Below are 25,966 nucleotides of genomic sequence, written 5' to 3'. Positions count from 1 at the left end.
AGAAGCACAGATACACCCTCACTGCGAACGGACGCATGGAGACTCATGAAAAATTCACAACGATCTTTTTCAAAAGGCAGTTGTTTCATAACATATTCAATTTCACAGTGGGCTGCTCGATAGAAACAATATTACAGACATATTTGTGATGATTTTGTGTGAAAAACAGTTTTTAATGTGCTCATTATGTTTTCTAAAGAGTCAGTGATTTAGACTAAACATTTTCATTAAATGAAATAAAGATAAAAACTAACAACTGGAAAAAACATGAAACTACAATATAGGACGCCAAAACTTACTCAATGTTTAATAATAATGACAACAAATAAATTCATTTATATTCATATTCATTATATACTGATCCTGATCTTCAGTATTTAATGTTTAAATACATCTGTCATGAAAATAAGTGTTTATGACAGGCACTGTTTAAATGTTTATATTTCAAAAAATGAATTGGAGTGGAAACATAATTACGTCATTAAAAAGTTATTATAATAAAAACTTACAGTGATGCAGCGACTGAGGGTTCCTGTAGAGTTCACAGCTTCAGTTCAGAGAGATCCTATTCCTTGAGGAAAACTGACATGTACTGAACCTGATATATATTCAAATCAATCGATATCAGTCAAACTGAGATTGTTTTGGGGAAAGTTGTGGCCTAATGGTTAGAGAGTCGTAACCCAAAGGTTTGCGGGTTTGATTCTCATTACTGACAGGAAATGTAGGTGTGGGGAGTGAATGAACAGCGCTCTATTCCTCTCTCACTACCCACAACTGAGAAAGACACCAAACCCCCAATCACTCCCCAGCTGCCCACTGCTGTGTGTGTGTGTGTGTGTGTGTGTGTGTGTCTGTGTGTGTGTGTTCAGTACTCACTGCTGTGTGTGTGTGTGTGTCTGTGTTCAATACTCACTGCTCTGTGTGTGTGTGTGTGCACTTGGATGGGTGAAACACAGAGCACAATTTCCGAGTGTGTGAGTGCATGTGTGTGTGTGTGAATGAGTGTTTGTGAGCAAATGAGTGTGTGTGTGTGTGTGTATGAATGAGTGAGTGTTTGTGAGTGAGTGAATGTGAGTATGAGTGAGCGAATGAATGAGTGAGTGGGAGTGATTGTGTGTTAGTGAGTGAGTGTGTATGTATGAATGAGTGAGTGTTTGTGAGTGATTATGAATGAGTGTGAGTGAGTGTGTATGAATGAGTGACTGTGAGAATGAATAAGTGAGTGTTTGTGAGTGAGTGAGTGAGTGTGCATGTATGAATGAGTGAATGTTTGTGAGTGTGAGTATGAGTGTTTGTGAGTATAAGTGCGTGAGTGTGAGTATGAATGAGTGAGTGTGAGTGTGTTTGTGAGTGAGTATGAATGAGTGAGTGTGAATGAGTGAGTATGAATGAGTGTTTGTGTGTGTGTGTGTGTGTGTGTGTGTGTGTGTGTGTGTGAGTGAGTATGAATAAGTGAGTGAGTGAGTGAGTGAGTGAGTGTGAGCGAGTGTGAGTGATTGAGTGAGTGGTTGAGTGAGTGAGTGAGTGAGTGAGTGGTTGAGTGAGTGAGTGAGTGTGTATGTATGAATGAGTGAGAGTATGAATGGGTGAGTGTGTATGAATGAGTGTGAGTGAGTGAATGTGTATGAATGAGTGAGTGTTTGTAAGAATTAATGAGTGTTTGTGAGTGATTATGAATGAGTGTGACTGAGTGTGAAAGAATGAGTGACTGTGAGAATGAATGAATGAATGAGTGAGTGTTTGTGAGTGAGTGTTTGTGAGTGAGCATGTATGAATGAGTGAATGTTTGTGAGTATGAATGAGTGTTTGTGAGTGTGTTTGTGAGTGTGTTTGTGAGTGAGTGTGAATGAGTGAGTATGAATGAGTGAGTTTGTGAGTGAGTATGAATGAGTGAGTGCTTGTGAATGAGTGAGTGTTTGTGAGTATGAATGAGTGAGAGTTTGTGAGTGAGTATGAATGAGTGAGTGCTTGTGAATGAGTGAGTGAGTGAGTGAGTGAGTGAGTGTATGGATGAATGAGTGAGTATGAATGAGTAAGTGAATATGAGTGCGTGAGTGTTTGTGAGTGAGTGTATGTATGAATGAGTGTGTGTGTGTGTGTTAGTGAGTGAGTGAGTGTTTGTGAGTGAGTGAGTGGGAGTGTTTGTGAGTGTATGAATGAGTGAGTATGAATGAGTGAGTGCTTGTGAATGAGTGAGTGTTTGTGAGTACGAATGAGTGTTTCTGAGTGTGTATGAATGAGTGAGCATGAATGAGTAAGTGAATGTTTGTGAGTGTGAGTGAGTGTGTATGTATGAATGAGTGAGTGAGTATGAATGAGTGAGTGTTTGTGTGTGTGAGTGTTGGAGTATGAATGAGTGTTTGTAAGTGTGTATGAATGAGTGAGTGTGAGTGTGAGTGAATGTGTATGTATGTATGAATGAGTGAGTGAGTGAGTGTTTGAGTGAGTTAGTGAGTGAGTATGTATGAATGAGTGAGTGTTTGTGAGAATGAATGAGTGAGTTAGTGAGTGAGTGTGTATGAATGAGTGTGAGTGTGTATGAATGAGTGACTGAGAATGAATGAGTGTTTGTGAGTGAGTGAGTGTGTATGAATGAGTGAGTGCGAACGTGTATGAATGAGTGAATGTTTGTGAGTATGAATGAGTGTTTATGAGTATGAATGAGTGTTTATGAGTATGAATGAGTGTGAGTGTGTTTGTGAGTGAGTATGAATGAGTGAGTGTGAATGAGTGAGTGTGAGTGAGTTTGTGAGTGTATGAATGAGTGCTTGTGAATGAGTGTGTATGAATGAGTGAGTGTTTGTGAGTGAGTGTGTATGAATGAGTAAGAGTTTGTGAGTATGTATGAATGAGTGAGTGTTTGTGAGTGAGTATTAATGAGTATGAATGAGTGAGTGTTTGTGAGTATGAATGAGTGAGTGTGTGTGTGTGTGTGTGTGTGTGAGTGAGTGAGTATTTGTGAGTGAGTGGGAGTGTTTGTGAGTGTATGAATGAGTGAGTATGAATGAGTGCTTGTGAATGAGTGAGTGTTTGTGAGTATGAATGAGTGTTTGTGAGTGTGTGTGTATGTATGTATGAATGAGTGAGTGGGAGTGTTTGTGAGTGTGTATGAATGAGTGAGTATGAATGAGTAAGTGTTTGTGAGTGAGTGTGAGTATGAATGAGTGAGTATGACTGAGTGTGAGTGAGTGTTTGTGAGTGAGTGTTTGTGAGTATGAATGAGTGAGTGTTTGTGTGTTTTTGAGTGTGTGTGTATGAATGAGTGATTGTGAGTGTGAATGTTTGTGAGTAAGTGTGAGTGAGTGTGTATAAATATGAGTGAGTGTTTGTGAGTGAATGAGTGAGTGTTTGAGTGATTATGAATGAGTGTTTGTGAGTGAGTGTTTGTGAGTGTGTATGAATGAGTGAGTGTTTGTGAGCGAGTGTGTATGAGTGTTTGTGAGTGTGTGTGTATGTATGAATGAGTGAGTGGGAGTGTTTGTGAGTGTGTATGAATGAGTGAGTATGAATGAGTAAGTGAATATGAGTGTGTGAGTGTTTGTGAGTGAGTGTATGTATGAATGAGTGTGTGTGTGTGTGTGTGTGTGTGTGTGTGAGTGAGTGAGTGAGTGAGTGTTTGTGAGTGAGTGGGAGTGTTTGTGAGTGTATGAATGAGTGAGTATGAATGAGTGAGTGCTTGTGAATGAGTGAGTGTTTGTGAGTATGAATGAGTGTTTCTGAGTGTGTATGAATGAGTGAGCATGAATGAGTAAGTGAATGTTTGTGAGTGTGAGTGAGTGTGTATGTATGAATGAGTGAGTATGAATGAGTGAGTGTTTGTGTGTGTGAGTGTTTGAGTATGAATGAGTGTTTGTAAGTGTGTATGAATGAGTGAGTGTGAGTGAATGTGTATGTATGAATGAGTGAGTGAGTGTTTGAGTGAGTTAGTGAGTGAGTGTGTATGAATGAGTGTTTGTGAGAATGAATGAGTGAGCTAGTGAGTGAGTGTGTATGAATGAGTGTGAGTGTGTATGAATGAGTGACTGAGAATGAATGAGTGTTTGTGAGTGAGTGAGTGTGTATGAATGAGTGAGTGTGAACGTGTATGAATGAGTGAATGTTTGTGAGTATGAATGAGTGTTTATGAGTATGAGTATGAACGAGTGTGAGTGTGAATGTGAATGAGTGAGTGTGAGTGAGTTTGTGAGTGTATAAATGAGTGCTTGTGAATGAGTGTGTATGAATGAGTGAGTGTTTGTGAGTGAGTGTGTATGAATGAGTAAGAGTTTGTGAGTATGTATGAATGAGTAAGTGTTTGTGAGTGAGTGAGTGAGTGAGTCAGTGGGAGTGTTTGTGAGTGAGTGAGTGAGTGAGTGAGTGTATGGATGAGTGAGTATTAATGAGTGAGTATGAATGAGTATGAATGAGTGAGTGCTTGTGAATGAGTGAGTGTTTGTGAGTATGAATGAGTATGAATGAGTGAGTGCTTGTGAGTGAGTGAGTGAGTGTTTGTGAGTGAGTGGGAGTGTTTGTGAGTGTATGAATGAGTGAGTATGAATGAGTGAGTGCTTGTAAATGAGTGAGTGTTTGTGAGTATGAATGAGTGTTTGTGAGTGTGTATGTATGTATGAATGAGTGAGTGGGAGTGTTTGTGAGTGAGTGTGAGTATGAATGAGTGAGTATGACTGACTGAGTGTGAGTGAGTGTTTGTGAGTGAGTGTGAGTATGAATGAGTGAGTGTTTGTGTGTTTTTGAGTGTGTGTGTGTGTATGAATGAGTGATTGTGAGTGTGAATGTTTGTGAGTAAGTGTGAGTGAGTGTGTATAAATATGAGTGAGTGTTTGTGAGTGAATGAGTGAGTGTTTGAGTGATTATGAATGAGTGTTTGTGACTAAGTGTGAGTGAGTGTTTGTGTGTATGAATGAGTGTTTGTGAGTGAGTGAATGAGTGAGTGTTTGTGAGTGAGTGAGTGTGTGTTTGAGTGAGTGAGTGTGTGTATGTGAGTGAATGCGGTCAGAATGAACTCTGAGCTCCACTGGGTTCCTGAATGCCAAATGAGAAGCACAAGCCAAAATGTGACATAAAATCTTAATACACACACACACACACTAACACACACACACACACACACTCATATTTGTGGTTTACGGGGACTCTCCATAGACATAATGGTTTTTATACTGTACAAACTGTACATTCTCTCCCCCTACACATAAACCTACCCATCACAGGAAACTGTCTGCATTTTTTGAAAGGAAGTGTCCTCATGAATCATGTTTACGTTGTAATACCCATGTCATTATACACATTTTTGTCCTCATAAACCACATATGCCAGAACTCTTTCACACACATTCTCACACACTCAACAAGTCAAACACATTAGTAATCAGAGCCTTACGAAAAACTCTACGCCTATCTAGACAGCATCAGCACAACATTATCTTGTTCTAGTTCCAAACTCTAAGGCAGCATCACGTGCGTCACGTCCACAGCTTAACAACAAGCTAAAGGTTTGCTCGCACCACGAACGATAACTACAGTTTTATTAATCATTCTAATTTCACGAAAACAGGGAAGTTCACACCACAGCTAGAGGAACGATATAGTCAGAATCACTATTTTTTTCCAGCTGATGAACAACAAAAACATTGACAGCCAATCAGAATCAGAGCTCGAGCATTTAAAGCGACAGAGTGCTTATAATAAACAGATGGATATCGTGCGCAGGTGCGGATGATAATATAGTTATCGTCATTCAGACGCATTTTGATCTGTTCAAGCATCAAACAACGATGCCAAACACACCTCAAATAGAACCAATTATATTTGATCATGTACAGTTTATGACAGCAAAATAAAGAGGATTATAAGCTTTTAAAAGGGATGATAAAACACCTCCCATATCATTTGTTGACATCATCAGTCGCGCGTCCAATCAAACTTCAGCACATATTCATCTGTCACTTTGGCAGTCATTAATTATAGTGTTTGACCGGCAGATCACTTTACAAACCTGTTCAAACAATGTAATCATTCTGCATATTGTTGGGATGCAGTTCATTTTAATATTAATATATTTTATGAACGTTTAATAATTTTGGTACCATGCTGAGTTGCCATGTGACGAACGGCAGGTCCTGACTCTAAACCAGTTGAGAAGAGCTGATCTGGACTACAGCACTGCTAAATGACTAATTAACAGCAGCAAACGATCTGTGAAGATTCTCTTCAGCACATCTTATGCTATTACAACTCGTGAGTTTATTGGCTGCGAGGAAATAAATAAATAAATAAGAATTTGATAAATAAATAAAAAGGTAATAAATAGATTTTTTTTTTTTTTAAATTAATAAATAGAATAATAAATACTAACAATTCAATGAAAATTAATAATTACATTAAATAGATTTAATAATAATAAAATAAACAAATAAACCAAATAAATAAAAATTAAATTATGTAAATTATAAATATAATAAATAAATTATAAATTAATAAATATACATTTAATAAATAGAATAAATAATAATTAGATGAAAATTAATAATTACACTAAATAGATTTAATAAGAATAAAATAAATAAACCAAATAATAAATAATAATTATATTAAGTAAATTATAAATAAATAGATTAAATAGATTTAATTAAATTAATTAAATAGATTTAAGAAGATTAAAATGAATAAAAATATAGTAAACTAATAAATAGAATAAATAATAACAATTAGACTAAAATAAATAATATTTAGATTAAATAAAGTTAATAAGAATAAAATAAGTAAACTGAAGAATAAATTAACAATTAGATTAAATAAATTACAAATAAATAATCAGATTAAATAGATTTAATAAGATTAAAATGAATAAAAATCTATTTAAAATAAATAAAATATAATAATAAATAATACAAATTAGATTAAAATAAATAGATTTAATAAGATTAATAACATTACTAAATAAACATTAATAAACAATAACAATTAGATTAAATAAATTATAAATAAATAATTAGATTAAACAGATTTAAAAAGATTAAAATGAATAAATTTAAATACACAGTGATAACAATTAGATTATAAATATATAAAAATATATTTAAATAAGTAGAATAATAAAATTATATTAAAATCAATAAATTATAGAATAAATAGACTTAAAATAAATAAACACCTCTAAAAGTGCAGTGCTATATTGAGAAAAAAAAAATTAATACTAACCCTAACTATACATTTTCCAACTTATATTTTTACACATATTTATAATATTGACTTTTCTCGGTGCAAATGGGGTCTTTCTTTACACAAGAAACTATGAAGCCACCTTTTACATTTTAGGATGGGCCTCATATTTTGGGGTCTTTGGCATCTAAACCAGCATTAACCCTGAATGAGTTATTCAGGCTCAACATCACTGGAGTAACAGTATGATGAACATGTTTACAGTCTCGTGCGCTGCTGATGATGAACACGAGTGTGTCAGAAACACTGTAAACATGCGGATGCTGCTGGTCACAGGCGACATGTGTGACATCCAGCTGTCAGTCAGCACTGGATCAACACACACACAGGCGCGCGCGCGTTATTGATGTGCTTCAGTGGATCGCGCGCAGCTCTGAGGCAGGAAGTTTTCTGGCTGAATCCGGATCAGTTGTGAGCGCATTCTGGACTGTTGCGCAAGAACCGAATTCCCATGCAAACAGGAAGCGGATCCTCATCGCGGCTCTTACCTGTTTTCCTCGGTAGAAGAGTCTCTGCTGCTCGGGCTTCACGTTGAAGATGTCTCGGATCTTCACGCGCAGCGACTCGATCTTCGTGAGGCGCGACAGATCCTCCACCGTCCGCGTCTCTTTGCCGTCGATCGTCCGGATCTGAATCCACATCGTCGCTCCGCGCCGATCGACGACCGTCAAAAACAGACCGAGCGAGCGCGGAAAGTGCGTGTGTTTGGGGGGCGTCGGGGGCGTGTGTGCGCGCGAGCGCGCTCAGGGATCCATGCGCGCTCCTCTGCGGGGGAAACGCGCGTCTCGCAAACGGGGGTCACGCCAACTCTCGCGAGCTGAGGGGAAGTCTCGCGAAATGTAAATATGTGGAAAAACGAACAGTGCTTTTAAAGAGACAGAGACGATTCCTTTAAAACCTTATAAAGCGTTTTATTTGTAATGAAAACGAGGTATACATTATTAAAATCGTGCATTCATTTAAAAAAAATCGTGCATTCATTTAAAAAAAAAAGAAAAAAGTTTTTTTCGGGTTTTTTTAAGCATTTCTGAGTTCTCTGACTACATCTAAAACTATTTTAAACCGTTTTCTAATTTTTGTATAATTATTAATGCCGTTTTAATTGAGTAGATTAAAGTAGATTTAAATAAATAAAAATATTGAATAATAAAAATATATTGAATACAAAAATTTGATTTAAAAATATTTTAACATTATAAAAGAATAAAAATATGAAAATTAGATTGTAAATAAATAAAAATACAAATTAGATTCAAATTGAGTAGATTTAAATAAATGAAAATATTAAATAAAAATATATTGAATACAAAAATTTGATTTAAATAAAAATATTTTAACATTATAAAAGAGAAAAAAAAATATGAAAATTAGAGTGTAAATAAATAAATATACAAATTAGATTAAAACAATATAAATGAAATATTACTTTAAAACAAATAATAAAAATTGATTTAAATAAATAAAAATTGGATTAAAATTATGAAAAATTAGATTGAAATAATAAATATACAAAGTAGATTTAAATAAATAAAAAATATTGAATACAAAAATATTTATAAGATGTATAAATAAAATATTTTAAAATATAAAAACTAAATAAATAAATTTAAAAAAAAAAATTATTTTAATTTTTTTTTTTTTTTTTGGTCTTTATCCTGAATAATTTCCTACATATTAGAGGAAGACCACCGATCATAAGGTCTTTGGTGACCCCTGCTGGTGACTTCAGTCACACACACCTGATGCTAACCAGTCAAAGCATTACTTAAAATACCTCAGCATGCTATAATTTGTAGGCCTATATGTAAATCACATGAATCTCTTGTTTACAGCTTCTTGAAATGCCATTATAAAATGCATTATCTAAATGTTTGTGATCATAATTGCATTAACACTGCTATACAAGTTAATCTTTGTAAGTTTGGACCAATCTTAGACTAAAAAGCAGGTTCTGGAAAGCAGATTTGTGGATGATAAGAAAGCACACAACGCTCGTGTGTCTTTAAATAAAGGTTTTATTATCACAGAAGCAGTTTATGTACCACTACAGAGGTGAAAGTTTCCAAACGATGTGAGAAAAATAAACCATGGAGCGGGAATGCAAGTAACAGCACAGCCAACACACAAAAGCCTAAATACGCTTCTGATATACAAAACCAAGAAATGACAGCGAGAGGTAAAAGAGCTTTGGATGTGTTGATTCGGTTTCCATCAGGGTTTGTACCAGTCGTGTCGTCCAACAAGCTGTTCATTAACGTACATCACATTCAAAGAGATCGACGTTCACCGATTCACACGGTCGAAGAACTACAAATGACATTCTGAGGTAAAAAACAAAACAAAAACTGACCAAAACTTTGAATAAGCATATTAAAGAGAACGAATAATATCCAATTACGTACCCAAACGTATAAATGACCTTGTACATTCCAGAAAATGAAACATTTCATAAACAAAAGCACAAGCATTAATAATCAACAGATTCACTCGAAGAATGTGAAACCATAACAGAATTTAAACCGAGGAGGGCGGAGGTCAAACACGACATCATAACAAGAGCGAAGCTGTGAACGTGTGACGCAGACGTCCGGATGTGCCGGTCACTCGTTCCGTCTGAAGTCTGTAAACGCAGGGAAACCAGTGAGGTTTACAGGCTGCAGACGGAACCGGCCGGCGAGAAGCAGAAGATGAAGATGCCGAGAGAGCAGGAGGAAACTAATCTTCATCCGAGGAATCCCTGTCAAAGTTGTAGGCCATGAAGAGGACGTCAGGTCGAGCAGGGACCAGAGCATGGCCCGGTTTCACCATCTCAAAGCCCAGAAAGCTGAACGTACGCACCAGTTTCACTGCGGACAGAAGAACAACACTTCAGAACAGCACACGGATATAAAACACGGGAGCGAACGGATTCTGTTCCACGTACCACGATCGTCCCTGTTCTTATAAAAGCAGACAAACACGCTGAGCACTTTCAGATGTTCTTCAGCAAACTCCAGCAGAGAGACGAAGCTGAAACACACAAACGTTACGAAAAAACATCATCAAACTAGATTTGACACGTTCTGAATGACAGGCATATATTTTAAATGTATAAAGACAATTTATTCTGTGTAAAATATTATTCAGAAAATTTCTATTAAGTTACATAATTAAGTTTTTTTTCTACTCACTAGTACAGTGTATCTTTGCTTATTTACTAATTTGTATTTATTTTTATTTATATAAATCAATTTCTATTTGTTTTAAACTAATATTTCATTTATTTATTATTATTTTATTCTATTTTGTATTATTTACAATCTAAATTTTACCATTTATTTATTTCCTTTTTTTAAAATAATATTTTATTTTTTTACATCTTATTTGAATTATTTAAATCAAACTTTTGTATTCAATGTTTTTTTATTTAATATTTTTATTTATTTAGATCTACTTTATATCTAATTTTTCATAATTTAATTTAATCTCATATTTAAATCAATTTATTATTTTTAAACTATTTCATTATATTATATATTTAATCTAATTTGTATTTCTTTTTTATTTATTCATAATCAGTCATTTATTTCTCTATTATTTTAAAATAATATTTATACAGATTTTTATTACAGATTTATTAAATCAAATTATTGTATTCAGTATATTTATTATTTGCTATTTTGTTATTTATTTAAATCTACTTTATTTAAATGTAATTTTTTCAGAATTTATTTTAATCTAATTTTTATCTATTTAAATACATTTTTATGTTTTAAACTAATATTTCATTTATTTATATTATTTTAATCTAATTTGCATTATTTTATTTACAATCTAATTTTCACTATTTATTTCTATTTTATATTTTAAAATATTTTATTTATACATTTTATCTTTTTATTATTTAAATCAAATTACTGTATTCAATATATTTTTATATTGTTTTTCTATTATTTATATAATTTTATTTAAATCTACTTTTTATATTATTTGTTATTTGAATCTAATTTCATAATTTTAAATTTTTTTAATTTTAATAATTATTTTAATTTTGTTATTTTAATTTTTATTATTTAGATTAATTTTTATAATTTTTTAATCTTTTTTTTATCATTTATCTTACTCTAATCTAATTTGTATTTATTTACAATTAATTTTCATAATTTCTTTTTTATAATTTTCAAATATTTTATTTATACATCTTATTTGTATTATTTAAATCAAATTTTTGTATTCAATATTTATTTATTTAATTTTTTTTTAAATTTATTTAAATCTAAATTTATTTTAATCTAATTTTTCATAATTTATTTTAATCGTATTTTTATTATTTATTTCTACACTTTTTCCACAGACTCCCGTCACTCAAGGCGTTGCTATGGTGTTCTGGGCGGTTGCTAGGCCGCTCACCTCTCCTTGCTGCCCTCTGGGAAGGGGTCGCAAGGAATCTCCACGAACAGGCCCTCCCCTCGAAGCACCGCCTCCCACTGGATCACCCGGGAAACGGTGGGGCGGCTCTGGAAGTACAGTATCCTGGGGCGACCGGCCCCAGCAGGCTCTTCTGTCACAGTCAACTTCCTGTCCTGTGAAGATGGAGCGATATCATTGGATACAACACACACATTTATCTGACCTTTACTGTGTTGAAGTGCAGTCCTGCTGACTGTGTGCTGAAGCTTTAGTTTTTAAAGTGCTGTCCTGAACAAACACCCTGATGTTTACAGAGATTCAATGTTTTTGCAAGCGTCTCAACGTCACAGAATGACATTCAAAACAACATCTGACACCAGTGTCCCTCATCATTATCTTTACTTGTATCTATGCTGAGCTTCTCATCAGGTGTTCTGGGTCAAAAATGACCCGCATTTTAAATAAATCTCTGGTTATGCGATGTTATTGCTGAAATGTCAGATCGACGAGTCTACTGAAGTGAGCACATACTCACCGAGTACAGCTGCTGAGCTGTGGATGAGTGATCCCGTGCTCCGTTCCCTCGCCCACCTGGGATCTTCAGAGGTGGGTGAGGGGCATCAGGAACACCACAGAGGCCCCGGACCAGTGGTACTACTACAGCACACGGACAGACTGCAGGAACACAGACATCACATCAGATTCAGTCACACTAGCTGCGTTTACATCCAAAGACGGGAATTTAAAGGGATAGTTCACCCCAAAATTAAAACCCTATCATCATTTACTCACCCTTAAGTTGTTCCAAACCTGTATGAATTTCTTTGTTCTGCTGGAAGATATTTGGAAGAATGTTTGTAGAGAAGCAGATCTCGGCCCCCATTGACTATCATAATATTTTTATTTCCTACTATGGTAGTCAATGGGGGCCGAGATCTGCTTCTCTACAAACATTCTTCCTAATATCTTCCAGCAGAACAAAGACATTCATACAGGTTTGGAACAACATGAGGGTGAGTAAATGATGATAGGGTTTTCATTTTTGGGTGAACTATCCCTTTAACTTATGCGCAAAATTGGAATATCGCATAAAACTTAAGCAAATAAAGCAGCGTTTCCATTTAGAGTCAAGAGAACACTTGTCACTTCCTGATAAACTGGCGTTAAATGTTCCAGCAGGAGCTGCTGCAGATCTTTTTTCATTTATAATAAATTACTCGCACCTTAGAGCGGCAGACGAAACCCAATAACACGCTCATGGGAACGCAGTCATGTAAGACAGTTCTGAGATCAGTTCAACGAGATCGGCCCACTAGTGGTCCAGTTATGTCGTCTCATTGTGAAAAGTCACATGACTTTTTTTATGTGCTTTAAGGAATTTATTCGGTAAACGTGTTTCCATCGTAGTTTATGCGCATGCGTTCTTAAAAAAAAGCGATTACATTTTTAGAATTTATGCACATCTTGGCATTATTATACCAAAAATAGTATAAAAACAGGTGGATGTACATAGAAGAATTTCTTTAAGATATGATTATATATACGGGTCAATTTATGCATCTTTGTTATTATTGTGAATTGAGTAACTGGCATCATGTATGTCTTTTTTTTTTTTTGTATGTTTATTGTATTGTATCTTTTGTGCATTGACATAAAATGTATTACAATAAAAAAATAATAAAGTAGTTTAATAAATATATAAAAAATAGGTGTTAGTAAACATGTTACAGTCACACTATTAACATTAAATACTAAATTAAATAGTCATTTTAGTGCTTTTCTAACTAATTTTATGTCGGAAATTACAACTCTAAAAAAAAAAAAAAAAAAAATTGTAAATAAAATTAGCTTTAATTTTTATACATTTAGTGTTTAATTTAATTTAATTTTAGGTTTTGGCAATTTTGTTGTTTGTTACAAAATATCTATGTAAAATATAAAGCCATTGATAAAATGTAAGAAATTTGCTTTGCACTTCTTTTCATGTACATGGTATTTTCCTAATAAACGACATAATTGCATAATGCGTCATTATTCACTTTCCAAAATGTTCAGAAAATAAAAAAGCTGGTCAAATACACACATTTCTTTTATTATACACACATTTTCTGTTCAAATAAATTTCTAAATCCTGTAAATACAATGATAAAACAAATGCTAATTTATTTTTTCAGTCCACAAAATTCACGTTCAAATTAAATCACGAATAACTGGATAAATGTAGTATTTTGTAGGAATCTTTATAATTGTTATTGAAGCTAAATGTGTCATTTTCCAGAAGACACTGCTGCAGGAAGTGTTTATTTCTTATAACCTTGTTGTTACATTATCAATCTGAACATTTTCACACATTTCACAACATTAACAGACTCAGTGGTGACGTTCTTTTCAAGGTCACGCGCAAACATATGGTTATTAAAGTCATAAAAGATCGATGAGCTGTTATGTTATGCAACAGCGACGGCTACTGCACAATAAAATAATGTACTTCCGGTCATAAGCGAACGATTTCCTCGCGCGCTATTGTGTCATAACTGTTTTTATACGACGTCTGGTTTTAATATACATTAGAAAAAGAAAAAAAAAAATCAACGCGATCATAGACATAACCGAATCTCGTTTCAATGTACAATACTAAAAAATAAAACGCAACACAACATAACCAACAAAAATATTTGTCGGCGCGATCAAAGGCCCGAGTCCGATGACGTCATTACGTGTTAAATGGAGCCGATGTGACGTATGTGTGAAGAGCGAGGCCTTCGACGTCAAAGCTAAAAACAACGAGACTTTATAACGAAATAAACACTTATCATTCACCGAACTGTGAAAACATAACAATATATTGCTTAATGTGATATAACAACAACAATCAGGTGTGTGAATGTGAATTTAAAGGGTTAAATTTTATTAAACTTAAATCCATCTAAATAAAATGTGGCCTAACATCTTAACATGACATGATCATAAATAGATCGGGTTTTAAACCCTTCTGAAACTTTAAATATAGAGTGCATTGTGTGTTAGCTGAACAAAAACAGTTGAGCGTGACTAAAAACAGCTGCTAACATTAGCATTAGCGCCCCAGGCCCTGTGAGGAAATAATCCCCAGTAAACCCCCATTAAAACGCACAATAAAGTCAGCATCCCTCACTATTATGACTTTATATTGTCATCTGAAGAGTGTTCAGCTGATCTAATCAGTCAAATGTGATTAAAAGGGCTGATGAAGGTGTAAAAGTCTCTCTCTCACCTTCCCATCATGTCATTAATACTGTTACTGAGCGCCTCCATGATGCTGCTGCTTTCACACTGTTTCTTTCCTTCTTTCTCACGGGCAAAGCAATGACTGTTTAGGATCCGCTGGAGGTTGGATTTTACCATCCGGCCTCGGGAGAGTTCACGGCGGCCTGTGTGCGCTCGTCTGCAGTCGGCAGTAAATGAGGAGCTCGGAGGCGGTGACGCGCACAAAAACACACGCAGCGCTACTACGGCGAAGGCTGCGCTCATGAATATTCATCGAGTCGTCATCACGCTGCTTATGCAACAGGCATCGCGCGTCCTGTCACGTGGGTACTTAATATTCAATAGGCAGCGCTTTCAGCGAATCGGCTAGCTCTGAGGAGCGAACGTCTGCTGGCGTCATTAATATTCATGAGTCAAGCCTTCGCTATAGTACGCTTGTTCATTCGTGAACGCGTCGTTTGTTCAGCGAGTGGAAAATTACTGAGAGGAAGCAAATGTAGTTTTGCTTTTGAGTCTGTTGACTGAGGCGTGTATGTGTTGTGATGTTTTCACACCTTATTTATATGCCTTTGAAACAATGAATGGCAAGTTATTGTCAAATATATATGTATATATGAAGATAAGTGAATGGAACTACTAGGTTTTTTGTACATGTGACATAATTATACTATGTTTTTTGGACTTGGAATATGGTAAAATAATTCTGTAATCTTTATTGTAATGTTTTAGAATTCATAAATATTTAGTGTGTATCATAAATCATGTGTTATTGGCTTCTACAGAGACTGAAATGGTTCCACTGGAGTTAAATCTGCTGGTTTGGGGTTTAAAGGTCAAGAGGTGTAATTGGCCTGTATATTTTCTACTACTTAAAGTCAGGTACAGCACATCAGAGTCTGCAGACAGAGGATGAGAATCAGGTTTTATTGCAGGTTTCTGTGTCTGAACACTCTTATCTGTGAGACTTTAATAACTTTAAAAATTAGTTAATGCGTTCATGAGCTCAAGGCTAGATTACTGTAACGCTGTACTGGGTGGTTGCCCTGCACACCTAATAAACAAACTCCAGCTGGTCCAAAACGCAGCAGCTAGTTCTTACTAGAACCAGGAAGTATGACCATATTAGCTCGGTTGTGTCAACACCGCATTGGCTCCCTAATAAACATAGTATAGATTTTAAAATCTTGCTAATTAAGCACTAAATGGTTTAGCTCCCCAGTACCTGAGCGAGCTCTTAATGCATTATAGTCCTTGACGTCTATTGCGATCTCAGTATTCTGGCCAGCTGATAATACCTAGAATATCAAAATCAAACGCAACCTTTTCCTATTTGGCACCTAAACTTTGGAACAGTCTTCCTAGCATTGTTCGGGAAGCAGACACACTCTGTCAGTTTAAATCTAGACTAAAAACACATCTGTTTAACCTGGCATACACGTAACACATTATCAATTTATATTTTCAAATCAGTTAAATGATTGTTAAAGTAGGTAATCCAGAACCGGGACACTATTTTTAAATATTTCATATTTATTTCATAATAATTTATTCATTCAGTGTGGGATTGTTTTGTAAATCGTGATCATGACATTGCGCATGCTCAGTTTTGTGAGCACTGCAACAGGCTGCAGTATCTGGAAGTGACCGCTGGAGGTCACTGTTGTCCAATAAACGGAGCTGTTCTCACTGTCTCATAGAGCTGATGTTAAACAAAACAAACATTAGGAACTGCACCCTGACATGTTGTACCATGCAAAAACATCAAAAAGGAAGAAAAGAGCAGAGATTATTTTTAATAGGTGATTTAATCCTATAATTGGTGCCGCCTGCATAGACACGCTACTGTGGTTCCTGTAAATTACGTAAACTTCCCTAACCCTAAATGAAATGCTGTCTTGTCTGTCAGCGAGATCTTTCAGTCTGATTCATGCAGGATGAGACACAATGAAGGGTTTGAGGTTTGAGAGATATGATTAATGTGAGCACAGAAGCTTCACTCGTGGCCTTTTTTATATGTTAAACTACAATATATTTGCTCTTTTTAAAAGTAGATGTTGTTCAGAATCAGATACTGTGTGGAATTATACACTGTTATATATTGCTAACCATATTTTAATCATGATCATACTTTTAACTCCCAATGAGCAGATTTGTGCTGATTCTAAGCAATTCGATTAAATTCATATGAAGCCCATTTCTGCCACATATGAAAAAATATGCTCTGGTAGGCTGCCATAATTATGACATAAAAACCCGAAGTTATGACATAAAAAGTCAAAACTATGGCTTAACAACTGGAAATTATGACATACTAAATAGTTGAAATTATGACATAAAAAGTTATGACAAAATTATGACAAAAGTCAAAATTACTTAAATGTCGAAATTATGACAAGTCAAAATTATTACTTGTCTAAATTATTACATAAAATTAAAATAATGACATAAAAGTTGAAATTATGACAAAAAGTCAAAATTTTGATGAAAAAATTTAAATGATGACAGTCAAAATTATGACAAAGTCGAAATTATGACATAAAAAATCGAAATTTTGACTTAAGAACCAGAAATTATGACAAAAAGTTGAAAAGTTGAAATTATTGCATAAAAACCCAAGTCGAAATTATTACTTAAAGTTGAAATTATTGCATAAGAATTTAAATTATGACATAAAAATTCAAAAGTATAACAAAGTCGAAACTGACATAAAAAGTCGAATTTATTACTTGTTAAAATTATGACAAAAAGTTTAAATTATTGCATAAAAAATTAAAACTATTACATAAAAAGTCAAAATTATGACTTAAGAACTGGAAATTATGACATACTAAGTAAAAAGTCAAAATAATGACAAAAAAAGTCAAAATTATTGCATACAAAATTAAAATCATGATATAAAAAAGTTGGAAGTATTTCAAAAAGTCAAAATTATTACAAAAAATTAAAATTATGTCAAAGTCAAAATTATAACAAAAATTAAGTCAAAATTATGACATACTAAGTCAATAATATTTTAAAAGTCATAATTATAAGATAAAAATAATGATGCCATAATTTTGACTTTTTGTGTCATAATTTTGACTTATCAAAGCGTGATTATTTTTCTTATGTGTCAGAAAAGGGCCTCCATATGTCTTCATGCCGTGAGGCTCCAAATGATGTCACTTCCTGTGTGTCTGACTTTTTAAGGAATGTTCCATTTTTGAAGTCCCGCAGCTTCACCGTAATGATGAAGTGTTCACTTGTTGAACGAACATGATCACAAACTTGATTCTGTGTGGATAAATCACTGATTCTGCTCCAGGGTTTGACTGTCAGAGGTAACGATCCAGTCTCAGGTTTCAGTTAATTAGTCTCTTTTAAAGCCTCTATTGTCTGTTGAGTCAGTGAGACAGAAAGAGCCCAATCCAGCCTTTTGTCCAGCAGGTCGTTCTGGACTCGCGGGAGCAGCATTCCATTGGCCAGCGTTCCATGGCAACACATTCCACCTATGACAAAAGAGTGTGTGTGTGTGTGTGTGTGTGTGTGTGTGTGTGTGTGTGTGTGTGTGTGTGAGTGAGAGGAGGGTTTCTGGAATCACCGGGCAGATTTCGGGGAACCCAGCAAGACATTCCCTCCTCCTATCAGTGAACGCAGGGAGACTTTGAGGATCTGGAAGTTAATTTGAGCACGTCAGAGCTTCCCTCTGGACTTTGAACATCATTTTATCAATGTGAATCTCATTCACCTGTGCATGTACTTTGACCGGTGTTCAAATCACATGTTCAGCTCAATGAATTCACATCATTTTCATGGTCAAATTTACACAACGAGACTAAAAACATTTTCAATTCAGTTGCCGCCTTAAATGTTTAAGTATGATCAAACTGGCTGTACAAGTCATTTCTCATTTAAATTATTATTAAACTGACTTCCAGTTCAATCTCATACAAGCTGAAATTGTTTCAGTTATTTTTGACGAGTTAAAGTAATGGAAAAACATGTTTTTTCTTTGGTCAAATTAACTTAGATTCACTAATGTTGTTCGGATAACATAATATTTGAGTTTCCTTTTATTAAACTAAACTTACATTTTTAGTTTCAATCAGTTGATAAACTCTTTGCGACTTACAGAAAATCATTTTCTCTCATTCATTCACTGACAGAAAGCCAATCAGTAATCTGTGAAAATATCTGACACTTTATTGTATGATGCAGATGTCTTTGACACACAGTATATTAATACAGGACGTTTATATCCAGTGGTTTTCCATTCAAACATCTTTTTCCTGAAGACAGAAGGACGCTGCGTCTCTGAATACAAATAAAATCCAAACAGATACTGCTGCTTTACAGAAATAAACAATATGAGGGTTATGAACATATAAACACACCGTATGTGATTTAATCAAGCTGTTAAGACCCGCTTCACAATTTATATATACAAAAAAAACAAAACCATCTGAAGATCTTCCTGTGAAATTCCAGACTCACAGTTTGAAAGGATCATGTTTTACACTTACAATCGGCTTCAACCTGAAAAAATAAACGACAAAAGGCACTCGAAATAAATCAACAATTAGCATGGAAGAAAAAAAACATGTAATTTTGACATTGAGTGTAAGTGTCCAGATAGAAATATTGCACAAGGAAGTCACACCACTTCAAACAGGAAGTTTAATCAAAGCCTCATGCGCCTCTGACCGGCAGGAAGACGAGATGTTCTCAGATTTTACAGCCGTTTTTACGAGGACGCGTCTCCAATCCCGCAGAGCGCTTCGAGTTCTGCGGCGTCAGCACCGTCCGTCTGCGTGACACACATTTATCTCTCTCTCTGAAGAGATTTACCAGCCGCACAAACCCAAATCCATCAGACGGAGATCAACACGAAGGGTCACATTTACCCAGCAGCCCCTTCAGCTGCCTTAAAGCTTCAGAGCAACTTCAGAAGAAGCAGTGTTTGTGAGGAATAAAGCAAAGACATGCTTCCGGACGACAGAGAAGAACTCAAGATCAAAAACTGCTGATCAGATTCACCTCAAAATCAGAAGAAATTAATTTATGCATAAAGAAAACAAAGTCTTTAAGATTTCTGACATTATTTTTATGAGAATTAAACACATTTTCCCAAAACCAAATTTAATAAAGAATTTCACACATCCACATGTTCTTCCTCTTTTATGCAGATTTTAATAAACTGTCCAAAATATATATTAGTGCTGTCAAATCGATTAATTGCAAAATATAAGCAAATATAATATATACACATATAATATGTAAACAAACTTATGTTAGATAGGATTAATCGATTTAACAGCACTAATATGAGTTCTGTCAAATCGATTAATTGCGATTAATCACATCAAACAAAAGTTTGTTTACATATTATGTGTGTATATACACATTATAACATGTATATGCATTATTTATATAGACATATACACAAATAATATACACACATATTATGTAAACAAACATATGTTAGATGCAATTAATCGATTTGACAGCACACATATATATTTCACATTTGCTTTTTAGTTTTCATGAAAATGTCCCAATAGAGAATCTTAAAGACTTCCTTTATGTAGAATATAATTTTTTGTTATTCCATAAGTATTTAAAAACACATTAGAAAAGATGAAATGAAAGGGTGGAATGTTAAAGCGCAAGCGTCCGTCCGTCAGTGCTGGTGTTTGATTCCAGTGAAGGACACACAGTGTTTAGACACATCTGATCTCATGCCGCATGCACACGAGACGCTTTTATGAGCAAAACCAGTTCAAGAGAGTCCTTTAAACAGACCCGGTTCAGTGTGTGAACGGCAGGTTGTACAGCAGCTCCGCGCTTTGACACAGTGATTTGGGGTTTGCGGTGGAGAAATACTGACAGCACAGCCAGTCCTCCAGCTCGGCGTTTCGCTCGGGCTCCAGCGAGCGCTCGGCGAACTTCATCATCAGCAGCGCTCGCTTCACGTCCAGCCAGTTCAGCAGCCCCTCGTGCCGCGGCGGACCGGCTCTCCGCGCGCTCCCGCAGACCCACGGCTGCTCCAGCAGGTCCCGCCGCGGCCCCCACAGCAGCGCCTGCAGGATGCGTTTGGCGTCCTGGATGTGGACGCGTCGGCCGGGGTCGGGCTCCAGCAGGAGGTGCGCGAGCCTCTGCAGGCCGGACGAGTAGATCGACACGCTAGGGATGGCCGGAAGATCCTCGCATCTGTACTGCTGCGTCCGCAGGGCCGGCGTCGCCTCGAACGGGTTGCGGCGATGCAGGAGCTCGTAGATCAGAATGCCGGTTTGAAACTCGTCAAATTTCCGATACTGCGCGGCGGAGACGATTTCAGGCGCCAGACGGGCGTGATCTCGCTTGAAGCGTGAGTCGCCGCAAACCGCGACCTCGTCCGCGTTGCGGCGTTTGGATTTGCCGAAGCTGCTGATGAGGAGGCGCGGGAGGCTCTGCTGCTGCGGGTCGGGGCGCGTCCCGTCTGCGGACGGCGAGCGGCGGTGCTGCACCAGCAGCAGGTTCTCCATGCACACGTCGCGGTGCGTGACCCCGTGCGCTTTGAGATGCTCCAGTCCCGTGCACAGCTGCAGCAGCAGGAAGCACACGCGCCGCTCGTAAACCTCCGGCTGTGCGCGGTGGAACGACTCCCACTCCCGCACGAAATCCGCCACGGTCTGGTGAGGAACCTCGCGGGTGATCACCACCACGCGCTCCTGCTCGGACGGCCCCGGCGCTCGCTCCTCGCTGGGTAACATGCTCTGCGGCACGCACGCGATGAAGTGACCGCAGTCCTGCTGCAGGCTGAAGTGAGGCGGGACGCTCTGCTGCACAGACAGGCCGTACAGATGCGCCTGCTTGCTGTCGGACGTCTGGCCTTTACAGATCTGCAATCACAGAGAGGAAAGCACCTGTTATGATGTTCAAATGTTGTTTGTATTAAATCGTAAGATTTTTAATGTTTTTGAAAGAGTCTCTTCTGCTCATAAACGCTGCATTTATTTGATCAGCTCAATAAACGACTTACATGGTGTGATCACATCACTATAAGTACTAGTTGGCAAACTGCACTAACTAACAGGATCACTCATTCTGCAGTTCTCTCTCTGAGGTCAAAGGTCAGCCGGTGTGAACCGCGGCTCACGCCCTGCAGGGAAGCGCTGCCGAGTTTCTCTGATGCATCTGTCTGATGGCGGGAAACACGACCTTGATGAATGTGAGGCTGTCAGAGACGCTGACACGAGTTCTCACGCTCGCAGAGACCGAAGCGAGTCATTTATGATTGTGGGTCGCAGTGTTAATTGCGTCAGCTATTTATTATTTACTTTATTACTTACTTCGTCCTGTGTCCTCTTTCTAATTTCTATCATATTTTGTCAATATTACAGAGACCCTAGAGGGACGTGGTGAAGGAAAAAAATATGAGATGGGAGGAAAAAAATATATTTTAATGCATTTGCGTTCTCTCGAGAAACTTTGCGTTGGAACACAAACAAAACAAAAGTTAGTTATATATCTGTTTACAAGTTTATATAAAGTTTATTATGTTGGCTTGACAGTCAATATACTGATCTACTATTTAAGCTTCTTCGGAGACCAAATTTCTAAAATTATTGCGGCCCAAACCGTTCTAGCTGAGCACCAAACTCGGCTCAGACCGTCAGACTGCTCTGACTCGGCTGCTGTATCTTTTTTAATTGGTCGGACTTACAGTTTTCATAAACCGCACGATCAAAACTATGCGAAATCCCATGGACTATCATTGAGGGGGTCAAAACTTTCACACATGAACTCTTGCTGAGTATTTAACCTACTTCCACCATATCAATGTGCTAAATCATGCTAACAACACACTAACAACATACTAAATCATGTTAACATGTTAAAACATGTTAGCAATGTGCTAAATCATGCTAAATAACATGGTAAATCATGCTAGCAAAATTTTAAAACATGCAAACGACATGCTAATTCATGATAGCATCATGTTAGCACCATACTAAATCAAGCTAGCAAAAATGTTAAAACATGCTAGTACCTTGTTAAATAATGCTAGCAACAATTGCAAAAACATGCTACCAATGTTCTAATCATGCAAGAAATATGTTAACACGTACTAAATCATGCTAACAACCTGTTAAATCATGCTAGCAACATGTTAAAACATGCTAGCAATGTGTTAAATCATGCGAGCAAAATGGTAAATTGTGCTAGCAACAGGTTAAAACATGTTAACAATGTATTAAATCATGTTAGAAATGTTCAAAATCATGCTAGAAACATGATAGCAATGTGCTAAATCATGTTAACAACATGCTAAGTCATGCTAGAAACATGTTAAAACATACTAACAATGTGCTAAATCCTGCAAGCAACGTGTTAAAACATGCTAGCAATGTGCTAAATCATGCTAGAAACATGATAGCAACGTGCTAAATCATGTTAATGTTAAAAACGTGCTAAATCATGTTAACAATGTTAAATCTTGGTAGAAACATGCCAACAACATGCTAAATCAAGCTAGCAACATGTAAAAACATACTAACAATGTGTTAAATCCTGCAAGCAATGTGTTTAAACATGCTAGCAATGTGCTAAATCATGCTAGAAACATGATAGCAACGTGCTAAATCATGCTAGAAACATGATAGCAACGTGCTAAATCATGTTAACAAATGTTAAAAACGTGCTAAATCATGTTAACAATGTTAAATCATGGTAGAAACATGCTAACAACATACTAAATCATATCAAACATGCTAAAACGTAAGCAATTGTTTAATCATGTTAGAAACATACTAAAACATGTTAGCAATGTGTTAAATCATGCTAGAAACATGCAAGCAACATGTTAAAACATGCAAGCTAAATGGTAAATCGTGCTAGCAACATGTTAAAACATGTTAACAATGTATTAAATCATGTTAGAAATGTTAACAACATGCTAAAACATGTTAGGAATGTGCTAAATCATGCTAGAAACATGACAAACCATGTTAACAATGTTAAATCATGGTAAAAACATGCTAACAACATGTTAGCAATGTGTTAATTCATGCCTGCAACATGCTAAATAATGCTAAGAAACGTTAATGTGTTAAAATATGCTAACAACTTATTCAAACATGTTAGTAATGTATAAGAACATGTTAATAACATTTTATTGACTTCTTAGAGTAATTTCTCCAAACTTCAAGCTTTTCGAAGTTATTTCAAACTTTCAGACAAGGCTTTTTCAAGCCAACATCAAAGTTTGTCATCAAAATTTACTCATCTAGGTGCTAAGCTAAAACCTCTGCTCTCAGTTAAAGATCTGGAGACAGTCATCCAGACTGGACTATTGCAATGTCGTATATCTAGGCCTCTCCCAGTCATTGATGAACCGACTCCAGCTGGTTCAAAATGCTGCTGCAAGATTACTGACTGGAAAGAAAAAGAGGGACAGAATTACTCCGATTTTAGCATGCCTTCAGAGGCTACCAGTCAGGCATAGGGTTGATTTCAAGGCCCTACTATTAATATTTAAAGTAGTTAAATGGTCTAGCACCCTCATATCTCTCAGATCTTGTTATTCTTCACCAGCCTGTAAAGAATTTGAGATTGTGCTTCAGGTATTGGAGTCCCGACTGAAGCGAAAAGGTGATTGTGCCTTTTTGATAGCCGGACCCAGGTTATGGGATAACCTACTGCTGACCATCCGTTCCACTCCCAAAAATCACTTTTATATTTTGGGTTTTCAGTCTGACCCAGGAGAGAACTAAATTTTGAACTTCTTTCAAAAACATAAAAAAATATTTATTACTGGTCTGCATATAGTGTTCTGATGTCACGACTCGCTCACCTTCACAGCGTAGGTGTTGCGCGTGTCTGACGCGCAGGACGCGGAATAATACACGGCGTCTCCGGACAGACAGCTGGGCTTGTTGCAGGTCAGTTTGAAGAGTGACCAGTTGCTCTCGTCGAATCTGAGCGTGTTCCTCTGGCTGCGGGTGAAATGCTCCTCACACTTCAGTGCCAGACGCCGCAGGGACTCCGCGTACAGGCCGCCCAGCTTGGAGTAGATGCCCTCGCGGCTGTCCATGTTACTCAGCAGCGCGTGCAGCTGCAGCGTGGAACCGGCGGCCGGAAGCGTGTTGAGCTGCGGCGACGAGCTGGACGTGACGTTCCCCAGGGTCCGCGGGCGCTCGAGAGACTCACTGGAGGAGAAGAGCGCACGCGGGTCCACGGGGCTGGACGGAGGTGCGGCGGCGGCGGCGGGGTGGCTGATGTTGGTTTCCGACCCGCTGAAGGGGAGGCGCGGGCGGCTGCGGGTGAGCGGTTTGACGCCTGACTCAATGGGAGCCGAGATGGCGCGGTTTACCAGCTTCTTCTGCGGCAACGGAGGCGGCTGCAGCTGATGAGCGAGGCTGTTGCTGGGAAACCCGTCGGGCTGCGGCGACGCTGGGGCGGAGCCAAACGGGCTGCTGGGAAATGGGGAGGGGCAGGAGCGAAGGGTGGAGTCTAGGTCACATGGTCAGAAAGAGAGAGAAAGAGAAAGATATTAATACATTATTTTAAAGGGGATGCACCTTTCACAAGATGTACTATCAGTCTCTGGTGTCTCCAGAATGTGTCTGTGAAGTTTCAGCTCAAAATACCCCACAGATCATTTATTATAGCTTGTCAAATTTGCCCCTATTTGGGTGTGAGCAAAAACACGCCATTTTTGTGTGTGTCCCTTTAAATGCAAATGAGCTGCTGCTCCCGCCCCCTTTCCAGAAGAGGGCGGAGCTTTAACAGCTCGCGCTTCGGTCGCTCAACAACAACAAAGCTGGAGAATCTCACGCAGCCAAAATGAGGATTGTCAGTAACGGTGTTCAGCCTTACATTGATAAATTGAGTAGATGTAAAATATAATTTATTTAAATATGTATGTATAAGTATGTGTATGTGTGTATATATTATTTACATGTGTGAATAAGAGCACAACTGATGATCACATGACTGATATTCGGAACAACAGCATGATTATGAGTGGCATATTGATTTATACACAATATGCAAGATATTTTCTGCTAATAAAACACTAAAATCTGGACTTTAAAGAGAGCTTGAAAGATCTACTATATACCAGATTCACAGTCAGAGATCAATAT

General features: G+C 37.0%; 3 protein-coding genes across 5 annotated transcripts in view; all 3 read right to left on the bottom strand.

Moving 5' to 3' along the window:
* LOC127503628 (E3 ubiquitin-protein ligase UHRF2-like) overlaps window positions 1–8,032 on the bottom strand; it is a 36,661-nt gene extending 28,629 nt beyond the window's left edge. Inside the window, exon 1 of the mRNA XM_051877673.1 lies at window positions 7,712–8,032. Within this exon, the coding sequence (XP_051733633.1) occupies window positions 7,712–7,864 (153 nt within the window). The 5' untranslated portion in view covers window positions 7,865–8,032. The remainder of the gene's footprint in view (window positions 1–7,711) is intronic.
* A 1,188-nt stretch (window positions 8,033–9,220) lies between these two features.
* Window positions 9,221–15,071, bottom strand: oaz1b (ornithine decarboxylase antizyme 1b). The gene is given in 6 exon segments (XM_051877674.1): window positions 9,221–10,069; window positions 10,147–10,232; window positions 11,613–11,785; window positions 12,148–12,234; window positions 12,236–12,287; window positions 14,866–15,071. Coding segments are annotated over 6 exon segments (660 nt in total). The 5' UTR covers window positions 14,997–15,071; the 3' UTR covers window positions 9,221–9,938.
* Window positions 15,072–19,018: 3,947 nt separating this feature from the next.
* LOC127503844 (inactive tyrosine-protein kinase PRAG1) overlaps window positions 19,019–25,966 on the bottom strand; it is a 29,840-nt gene continuing 22,892 nt past the window's right edge. For all 3 annotated transcript variants that reach the window (XM_051878007.1, XM_051878006.1, XM_051878008.1), the window contains 2 exons: window positions 24,673–25,331; window positions 19,019–21,718 (listed from right to left, as the gene is read on the bottom strand). In XM_051878007.1, the coding sequence (XP_051733967.1) occupies window positions 20,645–21,718; window positions 24,673–25,331 (1,733 nt within the window). In that variant the 3' untranslated portion in view covers window positions 19,019–20,644. The remainder of the gene's footprint in view (window positions 21,719–24,672; window positions 25,332–25,966) is intronic.

This window comes from Ctenopharyngodon idella, chromosome 21 (assembly GCF_019924925.1).
Source record: "Ctenopharyngodon idella isolate HZGC_01 chromosome 21, HZGC01, whole genome shotgun sequence".
In the NCBI taxonomy this organism is placed as follows: Eukaryota; Metazoa; Chordata; class Actinopteri; order Cypriniformes; family Xenocyprididae; genus Ctenopharyngodon; species Ctenopharyngodon idella.
Note: the sequence above shows the minus strand (reverse complement) of the source record. Positions and strands in the feature narration are given on the sequence as shown.